The 18935-nt window shown below is 40.0% G+C and overlaps 1 protein-coding gene across 3 annotated transcripts in view; it reads left to right on the top strand.

Annotated features, from left to right (window-relative positions):
* Nucleotides 1-18935, top strand: part of DAAM2 (dishevelled associated activator of morphogenesis 2) — a 191857-nt gene that overhangs the window by 84059 nt on the left and 88863 nt on the right. For all 3 annotated transcript variants that reach the window (XM_030035269.2, XM_030035272.1, XM_030035268.1), the window contains exon 3: nt 4413-4502. In XM_030035269.2, coding sequence (XP_029891129.1) covers nt 4413-4502 — 90 coding nt within the window. The remainder of the gene's footprint in view (nt 1-4412; nt 4503-18935) is intronic.

The raw sequence follows: 18935 nt of genomic DNA, 5'->3' as shown, positions 1-18935 counted from the left end.
TGATTTGAAGTCAAGAGGTGCTGGAGCCCTGAAGCCCTAACTCTCTGTATACTTATAGTGTTGAGATTTCCATCCTACCCCTGCTGTGGCTTCAGCATTGATATGTTGAAAATGGGAAGTCTCATTGTGTCTTTGAGTATCTTACTACGTTTGCCTTTCAAACTATTTCAAGTTTTCCCTATTTAAATTCCAAAATTGCTATGGACTGTATAAGTATTCTTGCAAGGCTAGGTGAAGTAGACTGATGAAGGAGCAGCTATCCTGTGATTCTGTCCCGCCTTTCTACAGATGACTGAATGGTGGGGATGCAATACACATCTCAGTACAGAGGTGTTGGTAGGCATTAAAGGTTCTCCTTTAGAGAGGCAGGCATGTTAGTAGGTGTTAAAACTTCTCCTTTAGTGGTTCTCTCTCAAAGTGAACCACTCTTCTACATTCCCAAAATATTACTTTTTCTCTATATTAATTTCATTTCATGTCACTAAGAAAAGTGTTGCCCAGTTTAGGTGAGAAATATTTTTCTGTTCGGCTCTTCCAGGGCTTTCAATGATACCATTATCAAGCTGATGGCTACCTAGCACCAAATCCAGCTTTCACACTTGATGAAAGTTCCCCAAACCAAGGGACATAAAGTGGTTTTAAATCCCATGAAATACTGGGTTTATGTTTCCTACCCATTCTTCCTTCTTGTTCCCTTTCTTTCTCTCTGTCTCTTATTTCCTTGGGATGTAGCCATTTTGAATGGAGGCCATCTTCCATTTTGGCCTGAGAACTGGACTGGAAAGATTTGAACCTCAAATCCAGCTCCAGTACCTTTTAAATTTTTTATCACTGAAATTCAATCTGTGTAAGTAAAATAAATGCCCACATGAAAGTGAAATTAACTGAATGTATCCCCCTCTCAGTAAATAAAATAAAATAGGAAATAGATAAAGGAGAGAAATGTAAGGAATATTAACTGGAGATACTTTACATCTCCCTCAGGCCAGCCTGGCAAGTATCTTTTTAATCTGTGTTTCATGAGAACACTTGCAACTTCAAGTATTTTTAAGAGCCGGGAGGCTGAGCTCCATTGTGCAGGGTCATGCTGGCATGAATTGCTGGAACTGAGCTGCCCATCCAAGGCATAGAAGAGGAGTTACTACATTTCTGTTGGGAAACTGGCACAGGTGATGGAGGAGGGTGTTTTCCCCACTTTATTCTGACCGACCCTTTTTTCTTGCCCTTTACATTTGCTCCCTGGGCATTTGGTCACATCACCTTCCTCAGCCTGGCTCCAACTTGATGATGATGGCTGCATTCAGAGTTTGTAGTTCTTCCCCTTTCCTGCCAACCTTTGCAATTCCTTTCTTCTTTGATAGCTGCTTGCTGTCAGTGAGCTAACTCTAGGGTCTGAAGTTCTACATACTGACAGATTTGCCTCTGTCATTGTGTCAGGATGACCTATTCATGGACCAAATTAATCTTCTGAAATTTATTCTTTCTGTTGCTCCTCCTGCTTCCCTCCAAGGCAGCAAGTTTCCTCATGTGCTGTCTGTTAGGATCCTGAGTCAGAACAGGAAAATGGTCTGCCTGATGCAGCATCTTTTTTCTTAGCTAGATCCACGGGCTTCCTGTGCAGTCACTGTGGTCTTCTGATCCCCTTCTATAGAAAGGGGTTGGGGATGGGAGAAGTAAGATGATTTGGAGGGTTCCAGAAAAAGTGTTCATGTTTCTTGTATTTTGCAGGGATTTCTTGGTTCTTTATAAGGTGGGATTTCATTAATGGTCTAGTTAGAGGGGGGCATGTAGGCCTCTTTGGTTCCTCCCACTCTTTTCTTCCTCTCAGTGAAGGAGCACACTTGCTGAAGACTAACTTCAGGAAAGGGTGTTGAAGAGCTTGACTGCTGCTTTGCATTCTGGAGAAAGTGTCTCTTTCCCTGCTGAATATACATGCTTGCTACTTGCTCATCTGACCTGGGGATTAGAACCCAGCATTTTGCCTCCTAATGAAGACAAACACTAGCTGTTTCAAAAGGAAGGGTAATCCATCCTCCATGTGCTATTTTCCAGTCAGGTATGTTTAGGTCTGCCTCTGAGGATCACATTATGCCTGGAACCCTGAGCAGTTTCCTTGTTACTGTGTTACCTATGCTAATGTGATGACTTTGTTCCCACTGGATCTTCCATCCTTTCAAACTGCCTTTCTAGGCTCCTGTCCTGAAAAGAATGTCATGCTATCAGGATGCAAATTGCATGACTGGAAGTTGCATATTCTCATTGCCCCATTGAAGGCAGAGTGCTCTTTATGTCCCTGATACTGCCAGTGTCCAGGGCAGTGTCTAGAAGCTGCTAAGTGTCAGCATCCTGCCCTCTGGGTGGTTTTAGTCAACAGGAACGTTCTTTTGATGAAATGGTTGTCTTGAACTATGTTGGTTGAGATCATCATTCAGTTTTGTGCACAGCTTCTGGGAAGAGCTTTTGCTGCTTGTCTAATCTGCCACCAGACTCTGGAAAGAGCAGTATGGATTAGAAAACCAAGTTAGTTGCTCTTTATTAAAAAAAAAAAAAAAAATAGGAAAAGAAAAGAAAAAAAGGCTGAGATCATTAAGCAGTTCAATAAAACAATCATAATTTTTCTAAGAATTTAGCTGAGCCCAGCCAGCTCATTTCAGATGTGTATTCTGGCATCTTTGGTGGTTCTGCCAAACCTGGCATTTCTGATTCCCTGTCTGCCCCTCCTTTCCCTCCCACATGCTTGACATCCAACAGCATTCCTTCACTTGTCTTAAGACCTTACATGTCATTTCACTCTCCCTCTCCCCCAAGAATGTGATCCTGGCCTGAGCTTTCTAATTGTGTGTAGCAAGGATAAAACTCCTTGCCTCACTTGGCTGCCCCCCCTGTTTGGAAACTCACCCTAAACATTTCCACATGGTTTGCACTCTTTTTGCACAGCTAAAATTTGGGGGGGTTTTTTGCCTTTAAACTTTTTCTTGTTTAAAAAAACCCTCCAGCTTCTTCTACCTTATGCTGCTGGCACTGACCTTGCCTTGTTACTGTTTGCATTTCTTTTGTACCTTTTTGCAGCTGAAATCTCTATGGGCTTTTAAATCTGTCAGCAGCCGCTACCAGGCTCAGTGTGCAATTTAGCTCACTGTTTTCACAAGTTTCCCAGCCCTGAATGCTTTCCAAAAGAGCCATTGTTGGGCTGAGTTAAAGAGGTATTGTCTCTGCTTGGGCTAGGTTAGTGTGGGTTCCAGAATCTGCATGTGCAGCATTCTTAGTGCTGCAGTGTCATCTTGATATTGGACCCCTGGACACTTCCCTCTCCAAACACTTTCAAATATATAGGAAGAAGAAAACCCTGCCAAAACTGATTCACTGAAACATTATTGGAAGCTTGTCTTTATATTGCTGAAACTCTCATTTAGACATCTTTGTCTGTCCCGGCTCATGCAGGCTGCTTGCTATGAAGACCATTCTTATTTGTTTCCTTCCCATTAGGACCTGAAACTGTCAGCTGTGATTGGAGCCCTGTTCTGGTCAGTGCTGAATAAACACAGAGCAAGTAGCAGTCTCTGCTTTGATGATTTTATAGACATATTGTACAGGAAGAGAGTCTATTGTTATCCACCTTTTACAGAAGAGAAACCAAAGCTAGGGAATTTGGTGGTGTATCCAGAGGGAGCTTGTAACAGCGTTGGGAGTCGGTTCCAGATCACAGCATTATCCTTCATTTTGTAGGTTGGCTAGGCTCTAAAAGGGTGTGTTCCACTGAACTCACTTTTCTTGACAGAGACTGAATTTGCTGGTCTGTTCAACCTGGTGTGATGCTGTGTGGAGATATGTCCTTTATGTCTGAAAAGCTGGTTGTCTTTTGCTGGGGACTGTGTGGTTCAGAGGACAAACATCTGGCCAAACCTTTCAACCTGTAGGTTGCTGTTGACATTACTGCCACTAGACAACTGTCTCGTGACCTTTGTTTAAAAGATACAGTGATTTCACTGTTCTACTTCTATGGAAGACCAAGCTGGTACTGCAGGCCAGGAAAAAAGTGTATTGAATTTTTAGCCTTTCTTTAAGAGTCATAAGGAGTGTCTGTGTCACATAAGCCAGTGCTTTGAGTTTTTCACTTCATGCGTTTCATGTGGTCTTTCCCATCCTTGACTAATCATTAGTAATGGAAGTTTGACATGGGAGTTGTTCAGGCTGCCTCTCTTCACGGGGTCTGCTCTGACAGGGAGAACTCGCAGTAGCAAGGTAAAAATTATGAAACCAATAATCTTTGGAGCCTTTGGGAGCCACTAAGTCCTCTGCCTTTTGATTGAAGGCTAGTCACTGTACCTGGTCCAGATTCCTCTCAATCTATTAGAAGTTACCAATGCAGCTGTTGACTTTTTTTTTCTGTTTTTCTTTTTCACAATCTCCAGGATGAATTGGATCTTACAGACAAGAACAGAGAGGCTATGTTTGCACTCCCTCCAGAGAAGAAATGGCAGATTTACTGCAGCAAAAAGAAGGTACTACTGTTGTCCCAACTGAAGTAGCTCACCAATAAATTCTGTGTGCATGTACATTATTACTGATATACATCTAGATTTGAACTACATGTTTATCTACTGTTTACTCAAGAACATGATTAAGTGATGTAAGGATTTTTATCAGCATGAATATTGCACAACTTTCTTATAAGTAGCGTATGCATGTGTGATTTCTGAAAAGATGTTAACAAGTTAAAATCGTGTTGTCCCATTCTGAATCTTTTGCATGTTTGGTTTTGGGTTTAGTTTGAGGGTTTTTTTGTTTTTTCTTTTTTCTTTGAGCTGGAAGAAAAGCTATCATGGAAATTTTTTAAGGAATTTTTAAAAACTTTTGTAGGTTGCTTAGAATAGAAAATGTATTGCTGAAATCTTTCAAGATGTCTTCAAATATCTGTAAAGTACATAATAATAGTGATGTATTAAAACTTGGTAGTTCAAGGTCTTCCAGAGCTTGTAGGAAATGTTCCGTATTGCACTGGAAAGTGAAGAAGACCTGCTCCTATCAATTTCTATGTAACACTTCTCCATTCAAGGTCTTCAAATTTCTGATGAACCAGTGAAAGGGGCAGTAAATCAGAGGCTGATGTATCACACTAAGTATTTTGTCACTGGCAGAATGATGGCCAAGTGAACTGACAAGTTGTATCACTGTTGTGAAACTTCTAAAAGAAGAATTCTTGCAGGAGTGGTGTGGTGGAAAAGTTTTGCTGCTCTAGGAAGGAAACAGTCAGAAACAAAGATAGTCCCAACAGCATGTATTCATTAACAATAAATGTTAAGGAAAAAAGGTGTGGTGAGTTTTATTTCCCAAATGTGCAAGTCATGCTATGAAAGCATTAGTCTTTGTATGTAAATCCATATATCAGAAGCTGAAAGAGGAGGCTTAGATTTCAGTACAGAAGATGGCAGATTGAAACCCTGATGAGGTTTCTGAAACCCTGATGGGTCCTTCTGAGGTTGTGTTTGCTGCGTCTCTTTCTGTGGGGGTTTGGGGGAGTGGGGGGATGGTGGGGAGAGGAAATTAGCTTGCTTTCTTACCATGTAATTAAAGAAAACCTCAGTCAAACCAATCAGATGGGTGCTTTGCACATGTATTGCTTCTGGTTGAAATGCTTCACGCGGGGAAGTTAATAGCAACAAACCAGTTACAGTGCCTCTGAGCTAGCAATAATTCAGGAAGTGCGTAAGAGCAGTCTAGGCTCAGTTGTCTTGGGTGCTCTCTCTGTTCTTTTTCCTTCTGGTACACAGAGCTTGCAAGTAGAGGGAAGGTGCAGGCTGCTGTGGTTAATGTCTGCTTTACATTTTTGCTGGCTGGCTCAGCTGGCTTTTTCAGCTCTGGTGGGAGAGGATCTATTTGTAGCTGTCTTAGAGAACCACACATTCCACCTCCCGGACCAGTCAGCCTTGGCAGGAATATTCAGGCTTTAATGTATTAAATATGTTGGTTGGATTCACTACATTACACTTTTTTTTTTTTTTTTTTTTTTAAAGCAGTGGATTTGATATAAGAATCTTGAAGACCTCCAGAGTTAAAGAAGCTGCATACTGGAAAATCTTTATAATGCATTTATAGTGCAACCTCAGTTAGCTGAACTCCAGCTATCCAGAATGATGTGCTAACTGGAACAGGATACTGTTGCCAGATGTCTATTCATTACATTGTAGATACTTTCAATTACTTGAAACTTTAACTGTTCAATATTATTCATTGTTTCTCTCACAAGCAGTCAGATGATCGGTGATGACATCTCTCTCTCTCTAGCCTACTAACTACTTTACCTATTATCATTGTTTTACAGTGACAGAGAAGCTTGTTGCAGGCTTCCCTTTAGAGGAAAGCTCTCCCCTGAAGAATTTGTAATCTAATTTTAGCCACAAAGGGCCCAGTTCCTCACTTGGCAGAACACTGTTAGCCATCCAGGACAAGCCCCCAGAGAGCTCTGTCTTGCTGATGTTGGGTTCTTTGAGTTTACTGGGAAGCAAGGGCTCTATGTTTTGTAATGTGGCAAGCGAAAACACTGAATTAGAAGGTCAAGAAGTCCTGGCTGAGGCAACTGTTCACAATCCTTAACCTCAGATGACTTTTCTAGTCTAAAAGTAATGGAAGGTCAGAGCTTCCTGATTTGGTCCAAAGGTGTGAGATTAGTGGATTGTTTCAAGTAAACAAATGTTACTTGCACAAATGAAGATTAGTCATTGTTGTAGGCACATTTATCTTGGCAGTTAGACTTTAGATATAATCTTTTATGGTATTTGTTCCCAACATCATAGCAGAAAGTCACTATTGTATCAAAAAACTCATTCCAGCTGTTTCTGATACCAAACCTTTCTGAAGAAATGGGGGAAGACATGTATGTTTGTGCATTTAAAGTTATTTGCCAGGGGCACAGCTTACCAGTCAACATTCCACGGTACTCAAAGGAGATGCAGTTCTGGATTGAAATTTCATGATTGTGGGTGATATCTACAGAGGAGACTTCACACAATATTATACAGCCGTACTTGCTTTGGTCACTTTTGTCCATCCTAGGTTGATATCTGAAACCATTAGTGCTAAAAACCAGTGATTTGATCTAAAGGAGTAGCTTCAGCTAGCAGCTATAGTGAATTCTTCACTTTCATTTGTGGAGTAGCTATATGCAAGGAAAATGTTAATGTGTTCTCAGTCTCAGCTGTCCTCTACCTTGCCATTAAGCAGTACAGAGTGGACAATGAGAGATGTAGTTGTCTTAATTTGCATCAAAAGAATCATTATTCAGTCACCACTGACAGCACCCTGACCTTCTACCTGAAACACCAGTACTACATGTTTCAGACTGCCTCTTTCTCTGTAGTATGAACTTCCCCTGATATCATATTGAGATATAAGTAAAGCCATATGTAGACAGAATGCAAATGACATAGTCCCCCAGTTCAGGTACTTTATTCTGATTTTGGTTAGGATAATCTTCATGTCTCATCATCAGCTGAAATTTAGACTTACATAAAGCATATAATCCACTTCTATAATTCTTTCCTGTAAAATTATCTCTAGATTTCCCACTAGTTATATGTTTTGCAGGAATTAGGCCAAGCACTAGACCATGATTTCAGATGTATTTATTTGTAAATTTCTGATGTCAAGGTTTAGAAAACTATTGTTATTCAGTGCTGTTTTACCAGGAGCTGGTACTAAAGTACATAATCCCATTAAATACTGATCAAATAATGATATGGAAAGCAAAAGTTGTCAGCTCAATTATTTCACCTGCAAAATGAGCTCATATTGGGATCCCCCAAAGGGTAGAAAATGCAGGTATTGCACTGCTTTGGCACACATTGCTTTGGTTGCAGTCTGCATTTCTAAGAACGAGGCCTCATTGTGTAGGCAATAGCTTCTTGCCTTCTGTACAATCCTACAAGCTCTTAGACTTATTACTATTGGAAATCAATTCAAGTTGTTTTCTTTTTATGGCCTTTCTTGCCTCCAGAGACTAATTTGTAAGCCTTCAGTTGAGCAGATTTTAGTAAGAAGCACACGTTTTGCAGAGTTAAACAAGTTAGGGGGTTTTTTTACTTCTGTGTTTCTTTGAGGGAAAAATTGGTAGCAAATCTCTTTGCAAAGTGCAGTCAAACTGGACTATCTGTATCATGCAGCTTGTCTCCAAACAAATAAACAAAACCAACAAAAATCTTAATCCTAATAACTATTTGAGCTCTTCTAGATATTTTAGAGTTATTTTGTACTCTTCTGATTTTAATTGTACCCTAGAATAGCTGTTTTGAGTTGATTGTGCTTTACCTAGTCAAATGAAATTATTCAAACTTAAGTAGTGAAGCAATAATCAGCACACTGCAGCTTTCTGGAAAGAGGCATTTATGGCATCTGAAAAAAGAGTACATGCTTATAATCCTTAAATTGATTATACTTTTTCTATTATGCGAAACAGATAAAGGCTTCTCCACAATAGCAAAATAGGCTTTAAAAATTCTGAGGGAAATTTATCTGAACCATATGCTGTAACAGCCAATATGCAGAAAAGAGAATTTCCTTATGATTCCATCCCCTGCAATTATTTTTTTAATATCTGTCAATTATATTTTTCATCTACCTGATGAATAAAAAAACTCTAGTAAACTGAATATGAGAATAGGAGTCAGGAAACTCCTTGGTTCTAAAGTCTTTGATCTAAATTATTGTATAATTTCAAAGAACTTTTCATTATTGTATTTATATATAAATGCATTTTTGTCTACCTGAAAGAAAGAGTAGCAAAGTTAGGAAACTTTGTGGCAAGGTTCTGGCCATGCCATCATCTCATACCTTTTCCCTGCACTATATACACATGCCTTGGCTGCATACAACATTCCTTCTTTCCCTTTTCCCTTTTCCCTTTTCCCTTTTCCTTTTTCCCTTTTCCCTTTTCCCTTTTTTTAAGATACAATCTTAAAAATCTGCATATATTTTCAGTTTAAGCACTGTTCATTCTTTTTCCTTGCTGCAACTGTCTTCTAAGGTATTCTTGTAGGAATGGATTTTGTGGTGAAGTCTCCAGACATGGGGGAGCTCACGGCAAGGAGCAGGAAGGAGGGAACAGAAGGCACTTTTGTGCATTAAACAATCACTAAGGAGTTCAAGTCCTTTGGACTGAGGTCGCAGGTCAATGCTGAAACCAGTGAAGCTGCAGTCCAGGTGCAGAGTGCCCCAGATACCCTTCTAGAGAAGGTTTATACCTCTTCCACAAAGAAGCAGCAGATACTGCTGCATCACCTGGTGTTCAGTTCCCTTTTCCTAATGTGAGGGCTGCATCCAGCCCTACATTAGGCTTCAGAATGCCCTGGGGAATCCCAGCCTTAGTCAGGCTTTAACTTTTAGAAGTTTTACTGCAGTCTTTTTATACCATTTGCAGCTCAATTTCACAAACTCCCACTTTGGTCCCATGCTGGCTGTCTAATGTTAATTAAGATAATGTCTACATGTCAGTTTTAGTTTTTTTTCTTTCTTTGAGAGTTTCTCTTTGGGTTTTGCCCTTGAGATTTGCATTGTCAGCAAAATGTCACCGTAAAAGGTATAGCTTGATATTGTGCAGCTGGATATAGAGTAAGATACTTCTGTCCTCCATCCCCATGCCCTGCCTGCCTTCAGACTCATGCAGAGTTCTAAACAAAATTTCCAATCCAAACCCAGGCTGTATTACTGCTATAAACCCTGCTTGAAACCCAGCTACAGTTCCAGCTTCTAGAGAGTGCAATTCACCCTATGCCTTGGATTCATCCTTCTGTTAAAACTATAAATATAAAAATTAATTCATATGTATAATATAAATTCATATATATATATATATGTGGGTGTGTGTATATAAAAAAAAAAAAACAACCAAAAAACCCAAATGAAATCTGCTGGAGGAATCTAAGCTGCTTTTGTAGCTTTTGATATAATTACCTTAGCCTATCAGGGATGAAGCAGAATATGGATGCAAATATAAAACCTGGAGTCCTCCTTGCCTTTGGGGAAAACTTTCTGAATGGAGTGAAAGTTCCTGCACCTACTGTTTGTTCTTGGGTTGCTCCGTTCTGTGTTTTTTGCACTGTGAAGTATAGTTTCAACTTGGTTAAGATGGAGAAGCAGTTATTTCTCAGCTAAAGTGAACTGGCAGGGCTTTTCTTCCAAAACCCTGAGGTCTTTTCTTTGCATTTAAGGCTCTATATGGAGGCTCTAAGAGCAGGAGGCTGCATTACATCTGCAGTATTTAGATAGGAGTTCTGCAATTCTTACTGTAGGACAGTGTTCATTTCTTTGGGTTCCTACTTTAAAGTAGGAGATATAAATGGAGATATTCAGAGGAAGATAAGATATTCCCTAAAGAAGAGAGAAAATGGATCTTCATCTGGTCTTATTTAGTGATACAATATACCAGATGAAGATCACACCATTGTGTTGTCTGAGTGTGGGGTTTTGGTTTTGTATTGTCTGATCCAAGCTACAAAAGCCCTTTGGGGTTCATCCTTTCTGTATGAAGAGTGCCAAGCATGTGGTTGTCTCATAATAAATGAAGTGCATGGTTTGAAGTTGTATTGTTTCAATTCTGTGTTCCTGCGGTATTTTTTCCCTCTCTGAAATACTCTTAGAGTCTGTTATTGATTTGAAATATTAAACTCTTTTGGTTATGGATTTATAGCTATAAGGAGCATTTAATGTGTCCCTTATAAGTTCTCTTTAGAGTTGTTGTTATTCCACACGCTGTATCTGGGAGCAGCAGACATGAACACACAAGATGATTTGCTGCAGTATTTGAGAAGCCATTTGTAAGGAGTCTCAGTTTGATGAGGCTTGGATGTGACTTCATGAGAGTTTTTCTCCCAGCTTTGCATGAATTGTTTAGGGAGAGTGTGGGTGGGTGTGGTGCTTCTACTCTCTTTTCCCCTGGGAAGTCTGAAAAACACACAGTAACCCTCACAGCACATGTGATAGCCTAAAAGCAAAAGCATTTGGTAGACAGTAGGAGGCTGGCGAAGCTGTGTGAGACTTGGAGTGCTTAGTGCAAGTGTACTGCTGGCTAAACAATGAGGATATCTGATGACCACAGGGCAAAGACCACCCAAAGCCAGAGAATTAGACTTTATCTGAAGTCTTTGGTCCATCAGAAAATGGTTTCTCTTCCTACCGATGCTTTAGAAGTTTGTGGCAGCTCTTCAATCAACATTTTAGTTTAACTCAGTATTCAAGCCTTGACAATGACCTGAACAACCTGATCTAACTTTGAAATTAGCTCTGCTTTGAGCAGGTCCTCTCTGCCCAAGGCCTTTTCCATCCTAAATTGTTTTGTGGTTCTCTGAACTGACCATAAATCAAACTAGGAAAGCAGTTGTATGCCCCTATAAAGAAAGGGGGCAACAGTAAGGCTCTGTGCAACTTACTATCTCCTGTATTATTGCCATGAGACCAACTCCTTAAATAGGCTGTACAGAAGATGTTGTTTGGTTCCCTCCCAGGGCCTGGAATCCATGGTTGGTTTTGGTCTGAGTGACTGCGTGACTTCCTTAGCTCAGGAGACTGCTGGTGAAACAGTCTGAAATGTGGAATTTCTCAAATGAATTCTCTGGAAATAGACTTGCTTTCAGTTAGCCTATGGCTCAGTGGAAATCTCCTAACACTGGTAAGTCACAGTGGGAGGATGTTACCCTTTACAAACCGCGGCATTCCTTCAGCTGGATGTTTGGAAAATGCCAGCAATTGTGGAGTTAACTTGCTTTTTTTCCCACCAGCATCTGTTCCTTTTTCTGTTAACAGAATGACTTCATGCTTAGATGTTTGGGATGATTTGTTAGCTTGATGCTGACATTGGGTCATTCCAGTATCTATAGACTAGGTATGGAAGACAGACACGTGGCTTCAAAAATTACTCTTTTATAAGTGCAAATAGGCTTTAGAGCAGTAAATTCAGAAACTCTGGCCTATGACAACCACAGGACATAGTGGGAAAAAACAAAATGCAGCAAGAGTGTCACTAATGCAGCAAATAATACACACATTTCCTGATTAGTGGTGTATTTGGGTCTTTTTGGTGTGAAAGAGCTGTTTGGTTAATGGCACCTGTTAATGTGTGTAGTAGGCTGAAGCAGTAGCTCCAAAATTTGGGCAACATGGTTAATACAGTGTAAAGTAAGGCCTAAAATGATATACATTTCCTTCTACATTATTTAATGCAGAGAATTTTTTCTTGCTGGAAGAATAAAACTTGAGATTCATATAAGACACCATCTCATTCTTTTATAGTTCCATATAATGAATTTAAGCTTTTTTCTCATCTCACATAAGTATAAATTTGTTGGTGTAGACCCCATTATTCCTTGTGCATACCTGAGAAGAAATATTTACCATTTTGTATGGTTTATCATTAAGTTCCTGTAACTGTGTCGTCATGTTTTTTTTCCTTGATATTTTCCCTTCTATAGCAAGTACCCTGAAGTGGTTACTTTGAGAAACAATATAGTAGGCTTAATAAAGTGCGAGACTCCTCTTAAAAATATATTTTTTTTCTTGGAGTCATTCTTGTAGTGGTTTAAAGGTTGAATTTTGTGTGAAGGGGGAAAAAATGCTTGCACAATTCAGCTGATGTACCATTATTACAGCTTGGAATCATAATACGTAAAAGACTACATTGTAGCAGATATAAGAGGAGATAAGGAGTTTTTCCAAATCGTTCATTTTACTTGGTTTTTGTTTTCCATGCTGCAATACTGACAGTTACAGACTCATTTATTTATCCTGGTATAAGAGGTTATTTTGGGTCAGGGATTTGAAATTATATATTTATTTCTGTATAATTGAAAAGTCTTCTCTTCCCCACCATCCCATGGGAACAGCATGGAATATTTTTAGTTTCTTCCTCCCTCTCTCTCTCTCCAACAAGAAAGGTTAGCTGTTGCTTAGAAAATACATTTCCAGCTCTTTTGTTCAGACTGATGAAGACATAAATGCCATAAACTTGCTGTGGTATTTGCTGTAGGTATTCTGAATATGTAGAATTTGGGTGTCCCTCTTACAGTTCTGCATTTTTCAGGTGTGCTACTAGTGCTCTGGTTGAAGTTAGCACTCAACACTTCTCAAAAATCAGGCCCAAAACAGTCCTGAGTTTATACAGTGATAGTTGGAAAATTGTTATCATCATGCCTAATGCTGTGTTTTGCATTTGGCTTGCATTCTGTGGGAGTTTGGGAGAGCTCAGTGGGAGCAGATTTGATCCTACCATGGAAAAAAAAGAAGAAAAAAAAAGAAGAGAAAAAAAAGAAAACATTTATCCAGCTGTCATCCTACTAAAATGGTGTCATTTGCTGTACTTAAGAACAAAAATAATTGTGAGCAATCTAATTCTGCTGTATGGGAAGTACGTGTAAATGCTGATTGTGTGATTTAGTTACTGTCACTGGATTATGTTCTGTCCTTGTCTGTCCTCTTGCAAAAGTTCTGGGTCTCCACAATCCAGTCAGTCCTGCTGATAGTATGCAATAATAATAATATATACTGTGTACAATGCAGTTCTCACTGTTCAGATTAGTCTTACAAGGATAAGCAAGAGCAAGGAATATGTAAATAACTAGCATATTTCTCTGGTATGTGAGAAGCAGATTTCGCACAGACCAGGGCTCACTCTTCTCTGTATTCTGAATTTCACTGAAGGCCCACCAGCCTTTCAAAGCCAGTGAACACTGGGCAGGAAGAGCTGCTGAATTCCCTATCTTTTCAGTGAAAAGGTTAGAAAAAGGCACAGTAAAGAATTGTTGCCAGAATCTAGTGACAGCCATGAAGAGAAAGAAAGAAGTTTCCTTCTACTGTTCTGGAGAATTGTTTAGTTGTCATTATAGTCAGACGTGGCAGTTTCAGCTGCACAACTGAACTGAGGTGAAAATCACATTGTCTTCTGTGATACTCAGTCACCTGTTGAAATGCACCTGGCATCCCAAACATTTTGTAGATGTAATAGGCAAGAGACATGAAGGCTGGGAGAAAGAAAACATTTTTACCTGATTTTATGGAAAGGGGAGAGAGGCAAAGGCACTGAATGATACACTCAAATATTGGGTTAGCAACTTAAAATCCATGGGACTCTCAGTCTGTATTTATTCCCTTTGTTCACCTGTCCGACAGCTCCCAATTTCACTGTTTTTTCAATAGTGACTGGGGTTAAATGAGGGAGACAAATAGAAAATACGTGGCTGCCCTGACCATCCAACTGTCATCACTCTTAGTAAAAGGCCCAGAGCAGAAGTGAACTGGAGCAAGCAGCAGTGTCACTGGAAAAACAGACAGTGGACACATGGACAGTGAGGAGAAACCTTTTAGAGTTTGGCATTAACAAATTCTGTGTGTGCTCTCAGAAGAACTTGTCTTAGGTAGCTGTGCTGACTCTAGGTAGGTGTGTCCTAGGTAGTTTCATACGTCTTTGAGCACCGTTAGTGACATTTCATTCCCATCATCAAGCAACATGCAGGGTGACTGCCATGAATGGTAGGTGACTTCATTTTATTTAGAAAATATTTTAAGTGGTTGCTTGCTGGAGATAAACGGAGTAGGACAAAAAGATAAATTTTCAGTGCAGGCATGTGGCAGACAGGAGGCTCAGTTACGCAGGCTGGGTTCTTCTGTGGCTTTTCGTATTGTCTAAAGAATGCCAGGAGGAGGAGGAAAGGAAGTGAGGAAGGAGATGGTCCCAATGATGTAAAAGCTAGTGGGGTAGGGATACAGTTGAAAACAGTGCTGTTGGAAAGTAGTAATCTCGGTGTTTGAATCACTTCGGGGTCACCAAATGTATTGGCCTCCCACCCTCCCCGTGGGAGGGACCCCACGCTGGAGCAGGGGAAGAGTGTGATGAGTCCTCCCCCTGAGGAGGATGAAGCGGCAGAAAATAACGTGTAATGAACTGACCGTAAACCCCATTCCCCATCTCCCTGCGCCGCTGTGGGGGTTGGTAGAGAATCCGGGAGTGAAGTTGTGCCCGGGAAGAAGGGAGGGGTGGAGGGAAGATGTTCTGAGATTTGGTTTTATTTCTCATTACCCTACTCTGGTTGATTTGTAATAAATTGAGTTCATTTTCCCCAAGCTGAGTCTGTGTTGCCCGTGACAGTAATTGGTGAGTGATCTCTCCTGTCCTTAACTCGACCCACAAGCTCTTTGTTATATTTTCTCTCCCCTGTCCAGCTGAGGAGAGGGAGTGATAGAGTGGCTTTGGTGGGCACTTGGCATCCAGCCAGGGTCAACCCACCACAATGGGTGAAGAAAAAGTCCGTTTCTGTATCCACAGCATGTTGACTGTAAGCTGAACAGGGTTAATGCTAGAATGGAACTGTACACATAGTACCTTTACGTAACACAAAGTAAAAAGTAGTAGGGGCAATGCAGAGCTTGGATGTTAATGGAACAATAGAGTATGTCCCACTGCTGCTGGTCCTACTTAGGATTTGTTGGGATTGTGACAGATTGTTGGCTTCACCTGCCACAGGAATTATTGCAGAACCTTGACCCTGACCTCAAGCTTGCCACAGGTTTGTGCGGACAGAGCTGTGTGGTTCAGGAGTACAATCTAAGTCCACAGCCACACACCTGGAGAGCAGGCTGAGTCCATGAGAAACGTTTCATTTTCTCCTGAAGACCCCCTGAGTAGAATGATCATGAACTGACCTCCTGACTGGTAGGATCCTCCATAGTGCACATTTCCCTTGACCACCAAAAGAAGTATACAGAATGGGCTGAGGGAAGGTAGGCTCCTAAGAACTTCTTCATTGGAAGTGCAAGGAATTCATTAATTGCCTTATTTGGCAGCTCATTATTTAGATTATACACTTATCAACTGCAAAATATCAGTTGATTGATTTGAGGCTTGTGAAAAGTAGAGCATATAAGAGATTTTAAACGTGAGTATGGACTTCAGCTAATAGAATGATCTTTAGGCAGCAATACAGTCAGGAGAACATATCCAAAAAGACCAACTTCCATGACAAAGGTAAAACATTCAGTGGAGGAACAATGCGTAATACCGGTAGACTTCAATTTGGCAAGTAAGCTTTGGCCTGAGGGCTGAAATTGCTGGATAATTCAGTGTGGCCTCAGCTGTACATTTAAGTAGTTCTGTAAACACAGGGACAAGTTGTCCTCTTGGTCACTACGCTATAGCCATAAATTAATGCCTGGTGATGGTGGCATCCCCATCCTACAGCAGGGCTAAATATGTTTGAAGAGGGACAAGAACAATTGTACAATCTGTAAATGAGAGGAGGCTGATGCAGTCAGTGCTGGCAGCAAATCTATATCTGTCTGTATTGAGGAGAATGATAAAAAAACAACAGAAGAGGAAAGAGAAGAGAAGAAAGGTTCGTAAAACTAAAAGTGTACTGTGCATCCCTGCTGTAATTTAAAGTTCCTTAAAATGGGGTTCTCTCCATCAGTAATTTATAGTAAGTCTTATGCCAGCTATGGTTATTATAAAACTTAATCTTGGTTTAAACACTACAATTATACAGTTCATTAAAATCAGTGTTTGAGACTTCTGAGGTTTCAGAAAAAAATAATTCTTATCTTCAGCTCATAACACTGCACCAACAACCTTTCCATCTGCCATGTATGGCATTCCAGTCCATTTTCAGTGAGAAAATATGTATCTCTGTGTGTATGCAATGAATCTGGCATTGTTTTCTCGAAGATACGAAATAAAAGCATGGCATTCATCTCCATTAGATTGATACCAATTTGAAGTAATTAATTTGATGTGGTTTTGAGTGTTAGATGAGGTTGGAAATGACACATTGTGTGCATACAATGTACAACTTCTAGAGTTGCTATATCTATGGGTGCTTGGGAAGCAAAAAAAGTGATGGATGGAATAAGCAGTTCAAAACAAAGCATATATTTAGCTTTATTGGAAAGTTTTTCAGCCTTTGGTAGGGCACAGCATCTTTAAAAAATGACTGATAGTCCATTTTAATGTCTAAAGGCTGGTGAATTTCAGCAGCATTGAAGCTTCTCTCAGTATTATGAAAAGATTTCTAAGAAGGAACCCTCATCCTTCATAAATGTATGCCTTTTTCACTTTTATGCTTTTACACTTTATTATATTCTGTGGCAGTGTGTTCCACAGTTTGGCAGTATAAAGCATTTTGTGATATAAATAATAATATGAAGCTTTTGATTCTTGCTTTGAAAGGCTGGTTAGTAACCAGCATCAGAGGTCATTATTAGGTCCATCAAGTTACTGACAGCAGGATCAGGCTAAATGAAGAAAAAAAAAAAAGAAAAAACGTCCCTGTGGTCTGTTAGGTAAAATACTCCTGTGTCATAATCCAGTGAACTGCAAGTGTGTATGGTTATAGCTGATGTTTATGAGAAGCAGTTAGAACTCCTCAGTTGCGTGCCCCAGCTGGTAATTAAAGAATATTCCCTTTTAATAAATTATACAGTAGGCTGCTTTTGTGGCAGAAGGATTATCATCTGCACATCAATAGCTTAATTCTAGGGAGAAAAGTAATGTTTGTTTTTCTCTCTCTGGATAAATTGTGCTTAAAAGGCTTGGATATAGCTCCCTCCCCCAAACCCTGAGAATATTTGTGTAAATGCTAGTCATGGAGTCTGAGAAATGGAGCAGTGACCACATCTGTCTAGTGAATGGCTCAGCCCTGTGGTGTGTCCTGTTTCAAAATTAGCATCTCTTAGGACATGGTTGGCTTTTTAGAGGCATAAACTGTCTGAAAAGCTTAGATGTCTTTTAGCTCCCCTTCTGAATTAGTATTCCATCCCACAGCACATCAAACACATTTTGTGTCTTTTAATGAAAGTGCTTTTTATTTATGCAACTTTGGCTGCTCTGAACTGAGACATAGCCACTGGGATGGACAGCGTGTTAATGAACAGGTAAATGTTTCTCTGAGAGCTGAACTTTTCCTTAAAGTGAAGAAAAGTCAGTAAGTCAGTGATGGAAAAAAGGGAGAACAGTGATTTGGATGAGAGTGCAATACAGCTTCGGTGTAGATTGATTCTTGGCTGTGCTACAGATTTCCTGTGTAACCGGGAACTGTGTAATTGTCTGCCTCCCATTTTCCCTGTTTCTGCTGATCTCACTGAAAGAGAGACTGAAAAACCTAATATGTGAATTTCTTTAAAGACCTTTGACAGTGTAGAATGCAAGGTGTTACAAGATTGTATTGTATTCAGCATTAACAGCAGACGTTGCCATAAGTTGAGTCTTTTTTAAAAGTATCTGAAGGGAGAAGAGTAGCACTGTGGGAAATGAAGTACAAGTGATAACCATCTTCCACCCTCCAAGCAAACAAAAAACCCACTGTGTTTATAGTGGCCAGAATATTCATGTGGAGAGCAAGGGTCCTGCACCTCTACTTTGAAACAGAACATGGCCATAAGTCTGAATCCTGCACATCTCAGGTGAACATTTTACTGGCTAACCTGTTGTTCTGAAGAGTGTGGGAAGCAGAGAATCTTTACCCAGCAAAGCTTTCATCTCGACCAAAAAAACCCACAACACTGAAAAATCCCCAGTTATTTGTAATCAGGATCCCAATTCCCATTGCCTGTTAATGGGAAATATGAAAAAAATAGCTACAGGGGCTTACTCAGTATGACAAATAACATATTTCACTTTTTCTGAAAAGGTATTAGTTTCTTGTAATGACTTGAACTATATTTTCTGAACTGTATGTGATGATGCTGACCCTTCACACCAGGTAAAATAACCTGTCTTTCAGCTCTGTGAGGTACAGGCTGTTGAGAGGAGGAACCACACTAACCTTAAAGTGGCTTTTGCAGGAAAATGCAATTCTTTGTGACCCAAGTATAAACTTGAGCATGCAGTGTCCAGACACGATACAGTGAACAAGCTGGAACAGGAATTTTTATTACAGTATCCTCATTTCATATTCTTCCTCTGT

The sequence above is a fragment of the Aquila chrysaetos genome, chromosome 13 (genome assembly GCF_900496995.4).
Source record: "Aquila chrysaetos chrysaetos chromosome 13, bAquChr1.4, whole genome shotgun sequence".
Lineage (NCBI taxonomy): Eukaryota > Metazoa > Chordata > Aves > Accipitriformes > Accipitridae > Aquila > Aquila chrysaetos.
Note: the sequence above shows the minus strand (reverse complement) of the source record. Positions and strands in the feature narration are given on the sequence as shown.